The sequence below is a fragment of the Pseudopipra pipra genome, chromosome 5 (assembly GCF_036250125.1).
Source record: "Pseudopipra pipra isolate bDixPip1 chromosome 5, bDixPip1.hap1, whole genome shotgun sequence".
Classification (NCBI taxonomy): Eukaryota; Metazoa; Chordata; class Aves; order Passeriformes; family Pipridae; genus Pseudopipra; species Pseudopipra pipra.
In genome coordinates this window covers 8646130-8669004 of record NC_087553.1, presented here as the reverse complement: position 1 = coordinate 8669004, position 22875 = coordinate 8646130, and the positions used below count along the sequence as shown (strand labels likewise).

At 42.7% G+C, this 22875-nt stretch overlaps 1 protein-coding gene across 2 annotated transcripts in view; it reads right to left on the bottom strand.

Moving 5' to 3' along the window:
- PTPRO (protein tyrosine phosphatase receptor type O) overlaps window positions 1-19404 on the bottom strand; it is a 154465-nt gene extending 135061 nt beyond the window's left edge. For both annotated transcript variants that reach the window (XM_064654359.1, XM_064654360.1), the window contains exon 1: window positions 18980-19404. In XM_064654359.1, coding sequence (XP_064510429.1) covers window positions 18980-19195 — 216 coding nt within the window. In that variant the 5' untranslated portion in view covers window positions 19196-19404. The remainder of the gene's footprint in view (window positions 1-18979) is intronic.
- Window positions 19405-22875: the final 3471 nt, after the last annotated feature.

The window sequence follows — 22875 nt, the reverse complement described above, 5'->3', positions numbered from 1 at the left end:
TGTAAAGTCACGTGAATGTGTCTGGACAATATTTCTGCAAGAAAGAAGAGGAAATATCTGCTAAGACACCCGACTCTTGGCAGAGCCACCTGCAGCTTGTTCATTTGTCCCTACCACGTGCCACTGCCTCACCTCCACAGCTCAGCCTCTCTCTGCTGCTACATGATCCACATGCCATTCAACATTCTTCCAGAGCCATCTGTCCAGCTACACCACCTGCTTGAGAACCCCACGCACCAGTGAAGCCACAGAGTTGTGCCCTCAGCAGGACATTTCTCTGGCAGGGGTCTCACACCACCCCCAGCTGCAGCTTAAGGCTGTCATTCAATTCCTCGGATGCTGGAGCCTGTACCTAGCCACCAGCTTTCCATCCGTGGATTGGAGACCCCCAGTGAAACTCTTTGAAGATAACCTTCACAAAATATGCCTTTGTGGCGTTAGTTCATTATTTATTTGCTTTCACAAGTCGACGGAATGACCGGTTTTCTAGAAAGAACTGTAAGTTTTGTAAGTTAAACAGTGATATTCAAAAGCAATTTCATTAGCAGAAAGCATTTCTGCTGATAATATCACTGATTAAATTCCAGTATGCTGTGTGGGAGTCCCACCATTGTTAGCAATTGTGGGTTTTGAACTCAGGGAGGGCCTTAGTATAAATCACATAACCACAGCAATAGTCCTGGAAAATCTATTTTATGGGCCATCAACCTGTCCTAGTGTAGAGGAGGACCAATTTATCTACCAGAAAGCTTAGAGTATGATAAATGGAAGAAAGATATATCCAGACAGACAAAAATACCCAAACAAACTTGCATTAAATGCTTCCCATGAAAAGGTGAAGGCATCAGGGGAAGAATGAACATCAATTTTAAACTCTTCACAAAGGCTTGAAGCTCCCACCCTACTAAGATTACAGTACAATACTTTTAAGACAATCAACCACGTATTTCTAAAGAAGAAATAATTTTTAGTTTGGGGAAAAAGCTAAATTTTTAAATAAATCTATTTATCTTTTACAGTAGCATATCTATGGGATCTGCTGTGTGTTGACTCTGTGCTGGTATCCCAGAGCCAGCTTGGTGGTGGTAAATGGCCAACCCAAAGAGTTTATGGAGGTATGTGCTTATAGATATTCAAAAGCTGTCTGCACACAGTCCTGGGCATCCAGCTCTAGGTGGCCTTCCTTGAGCCAGGGTGTTGGACCAGATGACCTCCAGAGGTCCTTTCCAACCTCAACAATCTTGTGATTCTGTAAACTGCAGCAAGGACAAGGTTCTGAAAACAGCATAGTTACAGCCAGCTGAGCTGAAAGTCACAGGGACTTTCGGCTGGTTTTAGTTACATTTGGCAAAAATCAGTGTAACAACATTGCTTTAGAAGAAGATCGTTTGAATTCACAGTGAATTCAGGTGACTAAGCTCAGTAATTGGCCCTTTTTCCCCTGAGAAATATGATCTCTACTTGAATAGCAGCTATCTTCACTAAAATAGTCATTTCATATACTCATAGTCTTTTTGTGACTATTTAGCATTCCACTGCAAGTTAACTACTGAGCTAAATGGTGTGTGCAAAGAAGCTTTTTCTTTCACTGTTATAAAAAGCAATCCAAAATGTTTTCTGGAGAAATACAACTTCACATAGAAGTCAAAAGCAAAATACTTGAGAAATGAGGTTACAGAGTTTGGGTGAGGAGGGTGTGTTAGAGGCTGGGCGTGAGCCAGAGGGGATTGAGCAGGGTAAGTGCAGATGGAGGAGAAACAGGGATGACAAGTGAAGCAGAAGGGGAAGAAGTGGGCTGGAGAGGAAAGAGGCCAAGGAAACAAGAGCGAAGGGACAAACAGTAGAAACGATAAATGCGAGAAATGGGCCAGTATTTTATTCTTGGGAAAATACAGATCTCATGCGATTGCAACTATTTGCAAATACCTTCAAGTGGTTGTTAATTGTTGAATACTCCTTGACTGACATGCCTCCATGTTTCTTTAGAGAGGGCTAAAAGCTTAGGACTGAAATGCCCTTTCTGGAGAATAGAAATATATCCTGGGAAGCTTCTTAAGCTTCTCTATCTTAGCAAAAACTATAAAAATAATGTTTATAGATCAATCCAAATTATTATTTTGCCTTTCAAACTTTCTGAATGCCCAGCCTCTACAACATTTTTTGCACAGCATTAATAAATAAAACATTCACACACTCTGCCCATTAAAAAGAAATCATCTAGTATTTAATTCATAAGGGAAAGGGAAAGGAAAAGGTTCTTTGTCTTTTCACTTTCCTAGAAATTTCTTTCAGCTCTCCAACAAGGTGCTGCCTCAGAGGTGCTCCTTCTTTCCCCCTCAATTACCACATCTAGTTTCACAAACTGGAGACCAGATTAGCGCACAGTTTATCCATGGATAAGCTCCCTGCCAGCTTTTTAGGTGCCAGCCAGCACTCTGTCATGATAATATGAATGGTAACGTGAGCCCTTGGAAAACATCTGTGCCGAGGTACCACGTTGTGGCTTGCACCCATTGTGTGTCCAACAGAGATGCACTAGCACAGTCCAACTGCACTGTGGAAGAAGAAAGGGTACAAATGACCTCAAAGGGAAAGGACTAGTTGAAAGCATGGTGTTGCCACCTCCACAACCAGCAATGCTGCCTTTCTCTGAAAATGGGGAGATATGGTATCCTTTTCCAGCATGGAGCTGCAGGGATGGAGGAGCACCATTAGCAAGGCAGTATTAGCAATCCTGGCTGACCACCTGCCTCCATGACCCCTGGCATGACTCACAGGCAGGGAAAACTGGGATACAAGAGCAGCTGGATCCTTCCCAGCACCTGGGCAGGTCCCTGCTGCCACCCTCCCATGCCACACCACGAAGCCACCCTTTGTGCTGCAGCTGTACATGCTGACAGACAGTATCAGCAAGCAACTCCTGATGTAGAACTGGGGGAAGCTACAAAGCAAGGTAAACTATTCTGCCTTCTCTTCTCCTCCTGTGTGAGCTGCTGCAGTAGGGACAGGATGGAACAGGGACACCAGCAGGCAGGAACTGCTTCTAGTTGCCCAGTGAGACCAGGCTGGCTGAAGAGGTGGGGGAACCACTCAAGAACAACTCAAGACCTACTATCATCCTCTGTTTCCACGTTTCCTCTGAAGTCCCCATGCTACAGGCTACCAAAATCCAACCACTTCTGTGGAAGACAGCATCCACGGAGACTCCTCCATCCCCGTCACAAAACTGATTTTTATTTTTTTTTATTAAAATCCATATTTGCTTAATCCCTCGCAGTCAGAATAGTAATATTTAAACTTATGAATTAGTACTGGCCAAGTGACACAAATAGTCTTGCCTCTCAAACTACATGATTTATGGATTGATCTGACTGGTTACTTTGACACAGCTCCTTCAACCGTAACATCTTTCTGTTCCTCTAGCAGCAGAGATTTAGCATTTCAGGCTGAGTACATATGTTGGATAAGAACATAATCCTCAGCTCTGGGCATAGGAGTTCATGGTTAGAGGATGGCTCTGCATACAAATTGAAAATAGTGATATGCAGAAAAGGAAAATACACTAAACCTCAACATGCATATTATGAAGGGCTTCTGGCATCAGAAGAAATCATCAGTTATTTAGCTTGGCATCTTTAGAAACAGAGGGACTAGAGGGGGAAAAAAGGCAGCAAAAGAGAGGAAAAAAATTGATATGACCTTTAGTCCAACACACCAAGTAACGATTTGGATAAATACACACAGAGAAGGAATATGCCAATATGCAATGAGGAAAAAGAGATAAATGAGACTAGACCATTTCAGCAGAGAAAAATCACAGAGCTCCCATTTTACAGCCATTTCTGACAGCACAGAGACGGATTTATCGGGAACAGAAGGGGACACTCCCCTTCCCCTCTATTAGCCTTCTTAACATAGCATGTGCATTCCTGGGTGCAGGATAGGCACATCTCTGCAGTCCATCTGTTTCCTCTCATTCAGGTTGGGGCTCATCTCCTAATGACTTTTCGTTATCATTGCAAAAATTCACACTGGGCATCCAGCAATTACCAGCCACCCGTCACACAGTACTGGAGGAACAGGGTGTAGCATTTCTGGACAAAAACGTAAAGAATCAATCCCAGGCATCCTCTGACACCACTAGACTTCGTTGTTTAAACCTGTAAAAGACAAAAAACCCCAATGCACTATGGGAAACCAGGGTATATATGAAGGATATATATATATATATCCACGTGACATGTAACTGTCAGGCAATTATGGTTTTAATAATTTATAAACCTTCCAAATTATTAATATCAACTGAAATCATGCATTTAAATTTGTGTTGCAGGCAAGGGGCTCTGTGGCAGAGCCATTTCAGCCTGGAGCCCTTTCCCATATTCCCTGCAGCTCTGCTGGGCACAGCAGCGTGTGAAGCAGACCTCGAGGTCTCCTCCTTCTCATCAGCCTCTGTGTGCAGTGGAGGCCAGAGAGTTCAGCATAGCTAAATCTGGCTTCGCAGAGAAGTTGGGATTAGAGGACCAAACTTTCTGAAACCACAGTCTGAGCACAGCTGGTTAGCCCTAGTCCATGGACGACATCTCAAAATCCCTTCTATTGATTTCTTTTATGCTAAATACAGAGTAGCGCAGAGGGTTTTCCTTTTTTCTTTTTTTTCCCATAAACTCATCTTCTTCTGTATAAGCTCTGTTCTCCAGGATATCTTCACACTCTCTGCCAACACCTTTTACTTCACAAGTGGTAAAGCACATTCCACAGAATAATCTTTCTTTCTTCCCAAAATAAATTAAATCTGGCATTGTAGGGTCTTCACAGGAAAAGCATCATTTTGTTTCTCTAATCAATGACCTTATGAGACCTTTTTTTGAACTGTATGATATCCTTTTATGTTCACTGGAAGATCTGACTTTTTAAAGATACAAGCACAAGGCTTTTTTATGGTGAGATTGTTTGGATATTGGGATTCATGAAACAGAATTGGAAGACATAATGGCCATAGAATAACCACCATTTTAGACTTTGTAAGCTGAAGTGGGGAAGGTTTTGTTGTTCAGGTTTTTGTGGCTTTTTTTGGTGGTTTGGTTTTGGTTTTGTTTGGTTTTTTTGGAGGGGGGGAAGGGGAGTATTTTTTTAAAATTCTGTATCCTGTAGTTAAAAACTAGAAATCTGTATTCTAGCACGGACAATTAAACATCTGAAAGTATGAGCTAACTTAATTTAAAGGCAAAAATCTGTGAAAAAGCTAATGAATTACCAAATTCATTCTTCCCTCCAACACTACAAATCATTAGTAATAAAATGCTGATATGATGTGGAGTCAGGCAGCAGAAGCTGTAATCACAGCCCTAAGTAACTGTTCCTTTGGAGCTCATTAAGTGTATCGAGTCCCTGTAATTTCCTATTGATTTTGGGATTGACGCTTCAGTTATCAATACAAAAAGTGTAAGGGGAATTTCTAGGAAAGATTCCACATATTCCTTTGAGACATGTGTTTTCCCACCTTGACTTATACAAGTTTCTCTCACTGGATGCAGTGCTGAGAGATTTCTCTGCTCTAGCACTAAGCCAGCCAGGACACAGGCCAGTCCTACACCAAGAGCCTTTCATTCATGTTGCAGTACTCCTATGGTAAACCTTTAATGGTTTCCTGCATGCCTAAGACCTAAGCTTGTAAAATATATGAAGTCATGGTTCTCCTCCCAGAAGTGTAATTCAGAAGAGGGAGGAAAAAAAAAAAAAAGAGAAAAAAGAAAGAAAAAAACCCTCTTGAGAAATACGAACCTGTGAAGTGAATGTGCAGTGATGGCAGATACCTGCCTGACTCTGCAGAACATTTAAGTGATAATTAGGGCATATTCTACCACTGGTAGTTCTACGAATTTGATCCTTGATATTATATTTAAAGCTCAAGCTTCAAGGCACTGATGAATGCAAGAAAACAAGCATAGTTCAGCATAGAGCTTGTGACTGCAACCCAGAGTATGGAAATCTACAGGCAAAGACAGCCCAAATTATTTTGAAATTAATTTTAAAAAATCCCAACAAAACAGCCGGGTTTAAAAAAAAACCAGTTTCTATTTTGAATACCAATCCATGATTTTTTAAAAGACTGAACAGACTGTCATTCCTCTCCTGCAGGGTCCTAAGAGGTTGTCCTGAGAGGTGGTGGAATCTTGATCCTCACAGATACTCAAAATTCATCCAGACGTGGCCCTTAGCCCCTGACCTACTTGGCCTTGCTTTGAGCCGAGGCTCAGACCAGATGGTCTCCAGAAATCCCTTCCAGCCTCAAACAACTCTAAACTGTCACAGGTGTCCCTGCATCCTCTGAGGTGCACAGAGTCCCTCTATACTACATCCATTGCCATTTTGATGACAGCCAGGGGACAATTCTGAATCACCTGCTTTCTCAACACCCCTGCTGCAACCTCTTGCTTCCCCCTTTCCCCACGTGCTGCAGTTGCCCTCTACACCCTTCTAGCTGTGCAGTGGAGTGAGGAATGTCAGCATTACTGTCGGCCTAAAGCCAGGTAGAGCAGGTATCTATGATAGTCCACTAGCTCTCATATGCTTTTACCATATAACCAGCACTCATAAGGGCAATAAACCCCTGCCTCGGGGGGGGGAATAAAACCTTTCAGATAAAAATAAAAATACCTTGATCAGTAAGTGAGTTTTACCCACAGTACATATTGACAATGAAGAGTTGATCCTATACAATCATTACAAGATATCATTACTAAAATCCAATCTCCAAACAGGTTACATGTTTATTAAAGATTAGCTACCAAAAGAAAAGGGGTGCAGAAATAACGTCATACATAACTGAAACAGACAAAGCCTGCAAGATATGCTCTGGTACTTTCCAAAATGCTCCTGTTTCTTTTCCATTTTATCTCCTAACCTCATAATATTCACAAATATGTTTTACTCGTGTATGAAATAATGTCACCTGCAACTATTCCAGTCACACCACTCCTTCTGGTGAGGCCATAGGGAAGGCATTCTGGCTCTGCTCCAAGCTCATGCATCATATAACAGACATTCCAGAATTTGTGTCCTCCACCTGGACACTTACTGATATCCTGACTTGAACTGTCCATCACCTTGTGTAGTATTGCCTACCAGGAAAAAATGGTATCTAATTGTTAGGCTGTTAGGCAACTCACAGAAAGCCCCTTGTCCCAGCATCAACCATGATGTCTGCCATAGCCAACTGGGCTCTGGCTTGTTGCTTTGCTGACCTGGTTTCAGGTGTGATAGAGTTAATTTTGTTCCTACTAGCTGGTAGAGAGCTGTGTTTGGGTTTAGCATGAGAGTAATGTTGATAACACAGTGATGTTTTAGTTGTTGCTAAGTAGTGCTTACCCTGAGTCAAGGACTTTTCGGTGTCTCATGCCCTGCCAGGGAGCAGGTGCACAGGAGTCTGGGCAGGAGCATGGTCAGGACTGCTGGCCTGAACTACACAGAGGGATATTCCATACCACAGAACACCATGCCCAGTACAAAAACTGGGGGTAGTTGGCCGGGAACTGCTGATCACTGCTCAGGAACAGGCTGGGCATCGGTCAGCATCAGATGGTGAGCAATTACATTGTGCATCACAGAATCACAGAATCTGCCAAGTTGGAAGGGACCCACAAGGATCGAGTCCAACTCCTGACCCTGCACGGGACCATCCCCAAGAGCCACACCATGTGCCTGAGAGTATCATCCCACCACTTCTTGAACTCTGTCAGGCTTGGTACTGTGACCACTCCCCTGGGGAGCCTGTTCCAGTACCCAACCACTCTCTGGGTGAAGAATCTTTTTCTAATATCCAACCTAAACCTCCCTCGACAAAACTTCAAGCCATTCCCTCAAGTCCTGTCACTGGTCACCACAGAGAAGAGATCAGTGCCTGCCCCTCTCCTTCCCCTCACAAGGAAGTTGTAACTGCACTGAGGTCTCCCCTCAGTCTCCTCTTCTCCAGGCTGAACAGACCAAGTGCCCTCAGCTGCTCCTCATATGGCTTCCTCTCAAGGCCCTTCACCATCTTCACTGCCCTCCTTTGGACACTCTCCAATAGCTTAATATCTTTCTTACATTGTGGTGCCCAAAACTGCCCCAAATTCCAGGTGAGGCCACCCCAGTGCAGAGCAGAGTGGGAAAATCACGTCTGGCAATGCTTTGCCTGATGCCCCCCAAGGACATGGTTGGTCCTCCTGACTCTTACTGAATTTGCCATCAACCAGGACCCCCAGATCCCTTTCCATGGCACTGCTTTCCAGCATCTTGTTCCCAGTCTGTTCGTACATCCAGGGTTGCACAATCCCAGGTGCAGAATCTGACACTTTCCTTTTTTGAACTTCATATGGTTGGTGATTGCCCAGTCTTCTAATTTGTCGAGTCTCTCTGCAGGGCCTCCTTGCCTTTGAGGGAGTTAATAGCTTCTCCGAGTTTTGTATCACGCAAACTTGCTCAATATCCCTTACAAGTCATTTATGAAGATGTTGAAGAGTACTGGGCCCAAGAGGGAGCCCTGCAGAACCCCACTAGTGACAGGTCACCAGTCTGATGTTACCTCATCCACTGTTACCCTCTGTGCTCAACCCGTGAGCACACCCATGGTGTGATGTGTTTATCCACCTGTGTGCTGGACATTTTGTCCAGAAGGATCCTGTGAGAGACAGCATTGAAAGTTTTACTGAAATCCAAAAAGATTACATCAACCGGCTTCCTTTGATCAGCGAGGTGGGTTACCTTGTTATAAAAGGAAATCAGGTTTTATCAGCAGGACTTGCCTCTCGTGAAGCCGTGCTGGCTGTGACCAATGACTGCGTTGTCTTTCAGGTGTTTTTCAATCCCTCCCAGAATAATCTTCTCCATAACTTTACCAGGCACTGAAGTGAGACTGGCAGGCCTGTAGTTTCTGGGATCCTCCTTCTTGCCCCTCTTGAAAATCACGACAACATTCACCAGCTTCCAGTCAGCTGGGACCTCTCCAGATTCTCAAGACGGCTCAAAAATCACCGAGAGAGGTTTTGCAATGACATCAGCAGCTCTTTGAGGATTCTTGGATGAATCCCATCAGGCTCCATAGATTTGCAGGGATCCAGCTGGAGCAGCAGATCCTGCACAATTTCAGGGTTACTGGGAGCTGATCATTCTTGCAGCCATAGTCCTCCAGCTCAGGGCACTGAGACTCCCTTGGTCTGTCGTCCATGTTGAAGATAGAGGTGAAGGAAACCCCTCTGCCTTGTCTGTGTCCCCTTTGTGAGGTGACCATCCCCATCCTGTAACGGGCCAAGGATATTTCTATACTGCCTAGTCATTAATATATTTGAAAAAACTCTTTTTATTGTCCCCCACATTTCTGCCCAGCTTCAACTCCAGTCGAGCTGTGGTCACACCAATTCTCTCTGTACAGAGGCAAGCATCAACTCTGAATTCTTCCCATAAACTTGACCTTGCTTCCACTGGGCATACACCTTCCTTTTTTGCCTTATTTCCAAGAGAAGATCCCTGCTCAGCCAAACTGGCCTTCTATCTCATCTGCTTGACCTCCAACTTTTGGGAATTGCTGTTCCTGTGCCCTTAGGAGGTGATGTTTGAAAAGTGACCAGCGCTGATGGACCCCAGCACCTGCACTTGTCTTGGATTTTATTCCTCTCTTTGTTATGCCCCTTTTCATTACTATTATTATTATTACTGTATATTACTTTATTTCAATTTTTAAACAGTTTTTATCCCAATGCACAGGTTTTTTCTGATTTTCCTCCCTATCCCACCATGTGGGGGGTAAGTGACCACATGGGGTTCAACCACAATATTTTGCCAAAAGGCTCCTGCAAAGTTCAGGTCATCGATGACAAAACACTAAAAAAAAAAACACCCTAAATATTGTATTTTTAAAGAATATTTATAATATGCAACAAATATTGCTATAGATCTCTTTTAAAGCTGTTGTGAAGCATTGTAGTCAAGGGGCTATTTTTACTTACTGCTATTGTTAATTTCTTTTGACTATGCAGCCCTCTAATTCTTAAATTCTAAAGCAAACAAAAACATGTCCATGCAGAAACAGACACAGTTCAATAATCTCCACAATTGCTCGGCTTATACATCTAAGAATACATCCATTTTTCTCTTCTTCATGGAAAGAATTCAGAGGGTTTGACCCCACCATGAGTTCCTCCAAGCAAGAGCAGCTCTACTACTCAATATGTAACTTGGACTCATTGCCAGCTGTTAATTTAGCCATGAGAAACTGCCCTTTAGAGAAAAATTATTCCAGACACCAATCTTACATTATTTCTCAAATTTTGGTTCATTTCTACATTTCAGATAAGCATATTTTTTTAACTGGTATTTCCATTTGTGTTATCACAGCAATGGAAATCTACTGGTTTCTAACCAACTGGAACAGTGTAAGTGTAGAAAATAATGTAAGTCTAGAAAATAATGCCTGTGTTCAGACTGCACCTGAGCTAAGCAGGATGAGAGTTTATGTTCTGAAGCTCAAAGGCCCCAGATGGTCATTGGGTTTTGGTATAGCTTTGACCCAGCTAGCCTATTAAAGGAGCAGGGACCAGCTGTACTTTTCAGATCCAGATACAAGTAAGTATCTGGTATTGATGCAGAATTTGGTTTCCATCCTTCCATGTATCTGTGTTAATGTTGCAATGCCAACAAAAGTTGCTGTAGGTTGAAATGTACTTACATCTGAACTCTTATTCAAACAGCCCCTGAAACATGCAGAGGAAGAGAAAGAGGAGACTGATGGCTCTGCCTGGAGAAAAGCATCCTATTTTTTGCCTAGTGCTAGTCACAAAGCTTAATTTCCCTGCAGAAGAAGCTCCACTTGCAGCAGCAGAAGCACTCACATTAGTTCCTATTACACTGGCTTCAGCAGTGAATTGCAACACACCACTTCTTGCCAATACAGCTGCTCCCTGAACAAGAAGGTTGCTCAGGATTTATCTAATGGGGAGTTTCTTTAAGCTATCAGGCTATCAGATTCTGAAAATCAAAACCCTCCCACGGCCTCCAGTTTGTGCCACCAACACTGCAGTGAGCCCAGGGTCACCTGCACATCACAGTTGGCTCTGTGCTGCATGTCAGACTTCACAGCATCAGCCGGCTGAGGCTGCAGGTCTTCCCAACAAGGCTTGCTCCAAAACCCATTTAAAACAACACAAAAACATCCATTGAGTTCGCCCGGACTTTGGACCCGTTCCCAGAAGCACAGGAGAGTCTCTGATAGCTCCCAGCACCCTGCACATTTAGAGGAAACCTGTCAGTTCTGGTTCCAGCTAACAGACATTGCTGTTGCACGTGAACAACATGTGAGATAACAAAATTATTATCCCTATTCCCGGAGTGCTTCCATTTCAGCCAAATGCCGAGGACATCATATAGTGCCACCATTCTGCAGCTTTCATGATTTCCCCCCCAGTACTGCTGAGGAAACCTGATGAACCTTCAGAGCCTATGGAGTTTTGAGTTAGTTTTCAAAAGCTTTAAAAATAAAAAAAGCATTTTTGGTTTAACATGTTATTTTGCAACGCAACTGAGAAGTAATTTTATACCAGACATCATTTTGAAATACACTTAGAAATTCACTATGTATTCATTTATCTTTCAGAAATGTCATAATTTTTCTTGTTGTATTTAATAACTGCTAGTTAATTATGTAAAATCCCATCCCATCTGCTTATTCCTTCACACAGCAAAATTAGAGAGCTTGATTCTAAAGTCATTACTCATAGAAGGAGAGGCATTGATTTAATGGACTTTCCTGAAAAAGGATTACAGTATAGGATCCTCTGATATTGATTTTGTGACATCATAATCTTTTCCTCAGAAGCAGACACTGATGACTCAAGATAATATCAGTACAATATTACGCAGGGGCAGCCAAGTTAGAGGAAGAAAATTATATAAAAACCCTCCAAACTTCCTAGTTTACAGTAAGTTGACTGCAATAAAATATTAGCTATGTTCTCTGTTTGGAATAAAATTCTCTTTGAAAAAAAAGAAAATATCTGAGTGATGTTTCTCTCTTTCATCTCTTGCCCTGCTTTCAGTTACTTTCACAAAATGATTGTGAGCTAGAGCATTTTTTGTAGGTTAATGGGTTCTCTTTGAAGGGATTAAAGTCACATTGATTATTAATTATTTTTTTGATGTTTTAAACTGATGTAAATGTCCAGAAGCCCTGATGAGCAACATCCTGTAGAAATCAATACCAAATAAAAAACAAAAGTAACAAACAACAACAACAACAAAAAACTCTCTGCTCAGCTCCTGAGGGAAGCAATTGTGACTTCTGTTTGGAAGGTATGCTGCTCCTTGGAGAATACCAGCAACTGGCATATATGATAATCATTTCTAAGTTATCTAGAGCATCCTTATTTTGATGTGTCTATCTTTCAGACTTCAGGCAGAGTCTGCAGATACTTTGCCTACAGAATAAAGCTAGGCACAGCAGAGCTAAGCAAATAATAAATAAACTAATTTCATTGCTGTTGGCAAATCTTCATTTTTTTTCTTAATTCTGACTTAACGGTACTTTAGGAAAACACTAATTAGCGTTATTTCTGTGGATTTTTTTTCCCCCACCAATTCTCTTTACTGTTCTTCACCCCATTTAATAGGATGTTGGGGTGTTTTATCTGGTGTTTTTGCTTGGAGGGGGGAGGTTTCTTACTTGAATTTAAAATTCCTTGCTCTTTGTAAGTAGAATGAGACCATTCTTTCTTGTTTAATAGATTAGCAAGGAGTAAAGATTTTCCATGTTAAAATTACTTCCATATTAAAATGACTTCCATATGAACAAAGAGAATAGGATCCTGAATAGCTGTGGTACAGATAACAGACAGGAGACAAACAGCAGATTACACATAGGGAACAAGACAACTGGGAAAACCTGTGGTCTGCTCTGGGGTCTCATCTCAGCCTTGAAGAATAACCCCTTCTCAGTTGATTTTAGGGATGTGTCAAGAAAAATATTGAAAGCTGTTAAATTTGAAGGAGTTGCTGATCTGATTAACAACTTAGTGGCTGGGACTAAGCTCTCTTATCCCAAAGACATGGCTTTCACATGATATGGAAGTCAACATAACTGATTCGAGGACCTACAGGTTTATAGCACACGAAGGAGTTACAGTTGTTCAAACCCTTCTGACATGGCTAGAAGATCCATGCCTCAATAACTTAAAACACACTTGGGGCCAAACCATGTCAAAATCACATCTGTTACACTGACAGGCAACCTTATCTGTTTTTACGAGAGAACTTAAAAAGGAATTTAGGATTTTTCTCCCCCAAAAGATTCATATCTACCAAACAGCTACCTCATGTTAAATTTCTGACTGACACAGAATAATAGCTCTGAGTTGTTTACTTCTGTTACCTCTGTTCAGCTCCTCTGAAGTGCTCAATCCTTGAGTTTAAATGTTCTACTCAAATTTTTCCATCCCTAATATTACGTTTTCTGCTCAGTCACAGTGCCTATCCCACATATTCTCTTCTCATGTCCATGCTGCCACCTGAAGACCAGTATACTAAAAGCTGAGTTTAATTCCCTTGAAAACATGTCCTGCTTGCTCTCTTCTCTGTTACCAGCAGCTGTGTCACCAACTTTCCCATCACTGATGCTTACTGTAAAGCATTTATTCTCTAAATAAGTGCAAGAAGAGAAACTGCAAAGATAACCATAGTCATTCAAGCACAGTACCTACTACTTTTGCTCTGGTTATTTTTATGGCAAGTCAGACATGATGCACTTAATTTTATTTCTGGAACTCCATTTAAAAGCCACAGTGATTTCCCAGCATAAGAATGAAGGAGTTCCCAAAATGGAATGCATCATGTTTGGCTTGCCAAAGAGACACCAAACACCTTCCTTAGGAGTTGCTCCCTTCACTGCTTGCATTCATTCAAGATTACACAGTGCTATGAAAAGCAAGGTAACCTTTCTGTTTCCAGTATCTCCCTTTCCCTATTCATCTGTTATACTACGTATGTGGCAGCTGGCATATGTTGCCACATTCCTCTCAAAGATTTTCCTCTTTTCAACTATACATTGATAGAAGTTTAATTTAAAAAAAAAATTGTAATAGCTTTTGTCTGCAAAACATTTAATAAACCAGTCTCTTCAATTTATGAGTACACTCCTAAGGACTAAACTCCTTAAAGATTTTTATTTTGAAACATTTTTAACATTTATCAAAACTTGATTTTTTTTTATTTAAATTGCATTCAATTCATTTTTCCCTTAAGAACAGAATCTTTAAAATCCTGACTAACAAAAATGAAACCACTAATTTACCAGAAGAGTGCTCAGGACAACAATACATACTTCTGCAATGGAAAACACAAATAGTTTTCAAGAAACACTTTGACTCTAAATTAACTATGAGCCTCTTAAGTTCTTCAGCAAATACACCTGTTTTTAAAGGTTTATTTTTTGACATTTATTGTCCTGACCCATATACCTAAGTAAAAAAAAGTTCTCTCCTCCAAAGCTGAGACTGACTAGTAAAATAAACCTCAAGGTGGACTTACACAAGACTTTGTTCAGTTTAACATTCATTCTGAAGCTCTGTAAGGTCATTTCGTGATATTCCTCTGTGTGGTGACAGCAGAAATATAGAGATTAGTGGGCTTCTCAAGTTCAGCCAGTACATTGCCCAGGAGTCCTTTAATCAGGGGCCGTGGGATTGCCACAGGTAGGTTTTTATTCCTCACAGTCCCTGTCTGAGCCCGAGTGAGGGATCACCCTTTAGTGCGGCTTCTGACCGGGGTGAACTTCGAAATTGCCTTCCTGACCTTGTGCAATTTGAGTCTGAGGCTCATAACTCCTGCAGGCAGGAAAGATCTTTTCTCAGTGGTCCCCTGTCATTTCACCGCAATGAAACCAGAAATTTGCCAAAGGGTAACAGCAGACTCTTATTCCACTCGCAGAGAGGGTTTTGCCTACTACAGTTCCGTAAACATGAGTTGGCATAACCATCCCCTTCTTTAGCTCTGCCCCCTGAAATCACCCTGGTTTAGAAATAACCCATAAAAATGATTAAATGAGAGAGAACATGACTTTTAGAAGTTTTGGTCTAAGGATGCCTACTTATAATAAAGTTTTTTTAAAAAGAAAATGTATGCTTTTTCTGGTAGGATGCTTTTCTCTTCCATACAGCCTGGATAGTCTCAGACTAGTGGTAAGCAGAAAAGACTGCTTTACCTCAGTAGTTCCTCTGAGCCTGTCCTATCATGAGGAACACTTACATTTGTTTTGCAAACAAAAATGAACTGGTAAGATAGGTTTGGGGTTTTTTTTAAATCTTATTTTGATGCTAATAGAACATGATCATAAGGAAAGAAAGCAAAATTTTTTTCTTGGTAAGAGCTTCAGCCACCATCTCTTGGAGAGAGAAGAGATGCTAAAAGGACTCTATATCAAAATTCACATTAACATGTTGCTTTTCCCAGGCAGAAAGAAAGAGTGGTGATGCACTGGGGTTCCCAGCTGTGAAATCAGCCTTTCTCTCAAAAAGGTTTCTCCCACAGAAAGAAGCAGTATCCTGATGGTATGACCTTTACTTTAGATTATTAACTGAAGATGTAGATATTCTTGAAAATTACACCAGTAGAAACATATTTCCTGTGTTGGGTAAGGCTGAGCTGAGTAAAGTCTTACAGAATCTAAATCTCTCTGAATGTCTTGGTCCATGTAAACCTGAAGTAGGACTTTGCTGTGATGCCAAACTCCATAAACTGATGTAGTATTGGATAGAATTCTACACTGCTAGACACAAAAAGCTGTCCTTGCTAAGAGACAGAGTGTTGCTGCTTTATATGAAGAGCATATATAAGACTGATATATAAGGACTTCAGTCTCCTGGAAATATGATTTGTATTACTTTATTTGTAGAAAATTTTCCTGAAGAGTGTGATCCCTCCTATTTAGTCCATACATGGAACTACTCTGACAACCAGTTTTCTCATTATTTTCCTACTGAGAGCATTGGTCAGAACATCTTGGAGGTGTAACAGATTGTACATCACATCCCAGCATCAGGTTTGGCTTGTTCAAGATGGTTTTGTCTTCTATTTAAGCTCTACCTTGTCCCACAGTAACAATAAAGGCAACATAAAATCATTCAAGTACAAGATACCAACAGCATGGACATACCTCTGATATACCAGTCACATAATCCAGAGCAGAACTTCAACTGGTCAAAGCTCAGTACAGTCATGACTAAGGAAAGGTTGTTGGATTGCAATTAAAAGATACAGCAAAGATGACATCAGTCACTGGAATCAGTGAAAGTGTCTACTTCTCATTGTTCTTTATTAAGCTGAGGTACAGCTTTTCCCTTCAGCTGTGATCAGCCATGCCTTTGCCACACCAAAATGAGATAATTATGAAGCAAGCAGCTAAAGACTATGCATTCCACCCATTCTGACTGAAACAGCAGAGAACACAGACCCATTGCAAAATGGCAATATATTAAGAGATTCCCACAGCAGCATGGTTGGAGTCTTTTCTCTGAAGCAAGACACAGCTCTGCTCCTCTAAAAAGTATTGTAAATCCATATTCATATTTGAGCTCACACACAATGCCTTTCTTCTGCTAATTTCTAAACCAGTCATCACACAAGAAAACTACCGAAAAAAAGAGAATGATAAAGGTTCAAGATCACATTGCTATATTTCCAAAAATAATATTATAGTACTATCCTGGAGCACAGGAAGCATTCACATCACGCTGTGAAAGAAGGAACTAAATATTACTAGCCAATGAGCAACCACATCAGGTATATGACATGCACTGGGCAATATCCCTGTTTGACCTCCCCTAGTCACTGACTGTACCAGCAACTTCAGACAACGTCAGGATTTAGAACAAATTGGAATCATTACTTTGCACCACAGAATGACAACAATTGGAAGAGAAGAGAAAATGTGCTTTGAGCAGTTTTGTCACTGTGCAAAGTCTGCTGATGATTTTATAAATTGCCAGATGGGCATCAAGGCCACATCAAGCAGATTCAGCTTAGCAAGTGACATTTGGGCTGCTGACACTGAAACAGCAAGCACACAGACGTCAGTTTTGCCTGTCTTCAGATTCATCAGTTCAATGCCACTCCTTTCTCACCAAAAGTAACTTCTAGATGAAACACCAATTTAATAACTTGAAGCTGGGTAATTTTAGTATTGGTTCAGCAAGTTGGCAGAAGTAAACAGCACAAAACTAGGGAATGCCTTGTTTTGAAATTGGTTGTTCTCAATTGTTTGACACTGCAAAGAAATACACAGACATTAAAGAAAACTCAGTGAATTTCAGGCACATGGCATTACTGATGTACCTCCGTCTGAAGCTACAGCTTTACCTTCTCTTACACTACAACATTCTGCTAATGCTCATCACCTCTCTTTGTCTTTACAGTCCCAGGTTTGTCTGAGTTTTATCCAGCTGAGAAGTGATGGCTACTTTCCAATGAAAACCTGAGGCCTTGGCTGCCTTCACACCTTACCAAATTTCTTGAGATGTATTATTTATTTTTCAAGTATAGTATTTTACAAATTTAAACTATCTATTTTCTGTCTTGCTTTACCACAGTAGTGCTATTAAAAAAAAACCAGCACCAAAACAACTTCATTTATTTTTTAAAAAGCCAAGATTTAGAGTAATGTAAATTGTGTGATTATGGGATAAAACAGATACTTAAAACTGTGTGCACTTCTATATTTGGGATCAAACTAGAAATTTAATTTTTCTGCTGGGCCCTAACATCCACAGTCTTATTTTCTTAAAAATAATTCTTTTGCTTTTTTTTAATCGCCAAATTCTATGGAACAAAATTTTTTCTGTGTATTAACATTTTATCTTGCATAAATGTATGTTTCAGCAGTTATGAAAATGAGACAGCTGACAGTTGACTACTATATGTGAACAGATGCTGCAAAAGCTTCCCTTTAAATAGTTCTGTCAATGCAATGTCAATTTTAGAAGCGACGCCACTGCTGTTCTAGGACATGATCCTGCAAACTCTTATTCACACAAGGAGTTCTGATGATTTCCACAGAACATTTACATGACTCCGAAAGGTCAGGTCCTTAGTTGCAGAGCTCTCCTTAACAGTGACTGACAAATATACAAGAAAGTTTTTAGTAGTGCCGAGCTCTGTGCTTTAGGGCAATGACGTCTATAGTCAGCAGTATTCACCTAGACAGTACGTACATTTTCTTTTGGAAGTTACACAAAGCACGTTAAATATGCTTGAGAAACCATTAAAGGAGCGAAAGCGTTGGAGATAAAAAATGTCATGTGAAACCAAGCTTGCAGTATAAGGCAGAACTTTGAAAAATTAATCTGCCGAGAAGATAGGCTGAGCCTGAACATGGCACATCGCTGATCAGAAAAGAACCGTTCAATTCTGCCAGGATAAAACCAACACGACACACCACCCTCCCCTTTGTTAGCTGCATCTTCGTTAGCGGGTCTCTTGCTGGGGGTGAAGGTAAGCGGGATTTGCGGGAGAACCCGGCGCGGTGCCCGGGCGGTGCTGAAGGACAGCGCGGCGATGCCGCCGCCGCCCGCCCGGCCCGCGGGGCAGCGCTCCCCAAAACGCCACATCCCAGCGCCTCGGCTGAAAGCCGGGGAACTTTGGAGGGGACAGAGGATGGGGTAAGCGCCGCCGCCGCTCCCCTGGGCTGCCGGCACTTTCGGTGGGGACGTGGGAGAGAGAGCGCACCTCGACCCGGGGCACGGCGGACAGCGCTGCTCCCTGCCGCTCCCCCAAATCCACACGCACATCCCCCGGGAGCACAAAGAAGGGACAGCCGGGGATGAGCTCCTGCCTCCGTCGCCAGCGGGCCGTGCCCGGGCGCGGCGGTCCCGCCGGGAAAGGCACACAAAGGCGACGCGGAGGGGGCTTGGTGCCCACGGGAGCGGGGAAACCCGCACCCCTTCCCTTCCCCGGCGCTTACCTTCAGCAACACAAAGAGCCAGAGGAGACAGGAGCGGGCCCCCGGGGCCCCCCGCCGGCGGCGGTCGGGCATCGGGGGGGACGGCGGCCGCGGCCCCCGGGGGCGGCCAGGCAGGGGGGGCTGCTGCTCCTCTGCCCCCGGGACCCCCGCCTCTGCCCCCCGCCTGCCTCCGCTCGGCTCCGAGCCGTGCCCGGCAATGGCGAATTGCGGCAGCATCAGGCGGCCGGCGGCGGCGCCGACCTCCCCGCCGAGAGGCGCATCCTGCCGCCCCCCGCCCCTTTTATTTGGGGTTTGCGGCGGGGAGGGGGGAGAGGAGGTGGAGAAGGAAAAGGAGGAGGCGGCGGCGGCGGGTGGTGTCTCCCCTCCCAGGAGTTTGGGCGATCGCGCCTCTCGCCGCACGGGCAGGGCTGGGAGCGGCGGCTCCTCGGCGGGGGCGGCACCGAGCCCGGCGGAAGGCGAGGGACGGGAGCCGAGAGCCTGGAGCCACCGCCCTCGCTCCCCCCCGCACCGCCCTACCCTCCCCACGCCCGGCCCTCCCTCTCCCGACAGCATCTCCCCGCCACGGGCAGGAAAAGCAAAGCGGCGGGCGAAAAGCGCATCTCCGCTACCGCTCCCCATCGAGCACCCCAACCCCTCCCCAGTGTCGTTCTTCCCGCCGCGATGGAGGGACAGAAATGCCGCGAGCACCCCGGGCTGCCCGGCTGGCAGGGCAGGGAATGGACCGGGGCTTCGGCTCCTGCGGGAGGAGGCTGCTGAGCTGCGACGCTGCTGGAGCTGCAGCTCCAGGAGCAGTGGCCGGTACCCGGGTATCAGCTGAAGACACAACGCAGACTTCCCCGTGGCTGTTCTCAGAAGGCAGGTTAAACGTGTGGGCAGCTCTTCGGATGTTTAAGGCATAGGTCTGAACCTTCAAGAGGTGGAGAAGAACTCATCCAGTCCCGCGAGATACTCAGGCCCAGTGATTAGAGGGGCACATGGACAAAACTGAGGTCACACCCTCTGTTGTGTGTTCCCCCACCATCCCACCCAGCAATCCTGCAAGTTGATCAGAGCCATCTCCAAACTTAAACATAGGCAAGCTATTCAACTTGGCTTAAGAGGGCATCCTCAGAAAAAAAGGAGTGGAAAGCCCAAAACAAAATCCCAAAGCACCTGAACATCAGCACCTGAACAACTCCCCCATTCAACCACCATGATGAAGAGAGTCTTTCCAAAATGAGAAGACTGCATCAGAATCTAGTTTGTCACAGACTACTCTCTCTCACACCAGTATAAATTAGGATACATCCTTGGTGCCACTATCAGATCAATAACAAACTCTGACCTAAACAAAATAGGGTTTTAAGTGTACTAACAAGGCTTTGTCTGGGGCATTAAACTTCAGAGCAACTTTGGACCTAGGTGTGGTTCCATTAATTATAGTAATGGGCTCTTCCTTAAAAAAATAAAGTAATGGCTAAAAGTAGATTCTGGGATTGTTTTCAAATTTTCCAAGTAATTTAGGGAAGATGAACTCTATTAAAGTCTTGTGGGAATGTCCTTTGAACTGAACAATTGCAAAGTTGTTTAATAACAGCATTACTGAATTGGACAATAATGGATCTGTGTTTCAGAGTCCTACCCGGCTTATACATGGCATAATTTTGATTTCCTTATAATTTGGACCTTCGGTCAACAACAATTTGATTTCAAAGTGGCCAAAGCCAGAGAGGGATGTGCTTATTTTGTTCTGAAATGGGCCCTTGAATAGTGATTTGCCACACTTGATTGGGATTAATCCAGAAAGTGAAGGAGAAACTCAGCTCCTGTGTACATACTGGCACAAAGCCTAAATTTAGAAGTCCAAAAGGCAAATGCTATTCAAATCTTCATTTGTAAGAAGCTGGGGACAGAAAAGACCCACTCAATGCTACCAGTGAAGGACACAGACCTCTCTTGGGTACCCACCACACTTGATGGGTTTTCAGCATTATTTAAAATTGGTATGCAAGGGGTTAACCATAGCTAAAATTCCTTCAGCACTTACATTTAGGATGAAGAGAGAGGTTATCTGAAAGACAAAGAAGTGCATTTCTTTAGGAAATTAAGATTGTCATCAGTACTTGAGAGCTGTGGATTGAATTTTAGGCTACAAGGCTCTTGTTTATTAAGTAAATTGAACTGCATCAGTCAGTGATTTTTAACCTTAGGACTGTATTTTATGCTTGCTTCTACAGCAATATTCCACTAATTTACACATATTTAGACATTAAAATGATGATGGCATAAGCAGATTTTAAATATTAAAGATATATAAAGAGAACAAAATTGAATATAAAATGCTAGTAGCATTTTAGCCTCAGGACAACACTACCTGAATCAAAGAGTTAGAGTGAGGTATAGCTGAAAGAAGTGAGAAACGTTTCTGGAATGAAACCTTCAATAAAGGACCAAGATATTAAAGCATTCTGGCTGTTGCAGCACAGAAAAACGCAGCCAGGACAATTCATGGATTGCATTCTTTTTAAGTTGTGGGATACTCAACTCTTTGAAGTTCCAGTGCCTTGAAAGATTCTAATCTGCCAGTGGAACCTAATCCTTCACAAAATGATCATTAAATGTTTTTCATTATTAAAAAAAAATAAATTAAAAAGGTGTTTTCCAGCAGCTATTCAGAAGTGTGCTAGGCACAGGCAATAGAACAGTTCCTCCCACTGAAAGCCCACACTCAAGCAGGGAAAGAAGGTATAATGTGAGTAAAGCAAAGATTGGCATACTGGAGGCATACTAGGCTTTTTCAATAGATGATACCTGGAAAGCTGTACAAAGCATTTCTTAGGAATGCAAGAAATTAGGATATGAAAGATAAGCAAAATAATTTTTTTCTTCACTGAATAAGATGAGTGAAAAGAAATGCAGAGCAGAAAAATGGGAGGATCTAAGAAAACAAGGGCAATCTTATTTGTTTCTAGAATTTAAAGAGTAAAACCGGCGAGTCTATTAATAAACCAGCAAAGCTTTAAAAATAACAAGACAATGAGATATCTTTCATGTAGTCATGGAAAAAAGAAACAGGACAATCAGTAAGTGTTCGCAACTGCTCAGTTAGAGAATCTAACTGATATGAGAGTATTTCAGAAGCTCCATAAGTCCTTCAAGCCCTGATGCACTGGTCAAAGGTACACCAACAGTCAAAAGGCTTCTAAAGAGCTCTGTAACCCTCCACATAATACCAGGAGGAAAGGGAGGAAGCATTCAGAAGCACGCCTCACAAATAAGCCTGGAATTCTGTTTATTTGAAAGAAAAACATTCAAACATTTGAAAAAAAATTAAAAAGCAAAAAAGTGCTCAAATGGGGAACACATTTTGGAATCAAACAGGGCTTTTTCTGAATCAGATACTGTGATTTTGGTGATTTGAACTAAAACTTTTTTTTTCTCTCTGCTTTGCTTCCCAAAAATCTGAAAAAAACTTCTTGGCAGAGTACAAGCTGAAACACATTTCCAGTTACTGAGACAGCCCTATAGCAAGGACTGAGTCAAAGCCCTGACCTTGGCATTTGTGGAACTCCTGCAATATGGAGCAGCTAATTGAACACTCCACCAGCAAGTTCCCTTCACTCCCATAAAACTGACACTTTTGAATATCTTTTCCCAGAATTTATCAAAGGTCATATGTGGCATTATAGAATATCCCGAATTGGACAGTACCCAAGGGATCATCCAAGTCCATCTCCTCCATTATAACATGGATACATGACAAGAGCATGTTGCATTACAAGCATATCTCATTTTCCCTTTGGAATATGTTCTAAGCATATGCTTGGAAGGCATCCTGATTTTTTCCTGGGCAATGAGGTACACTGGGCCACAGTGCACACCTATCAGAGCAAGTCTGAGGGACATTGGTTCTCTCT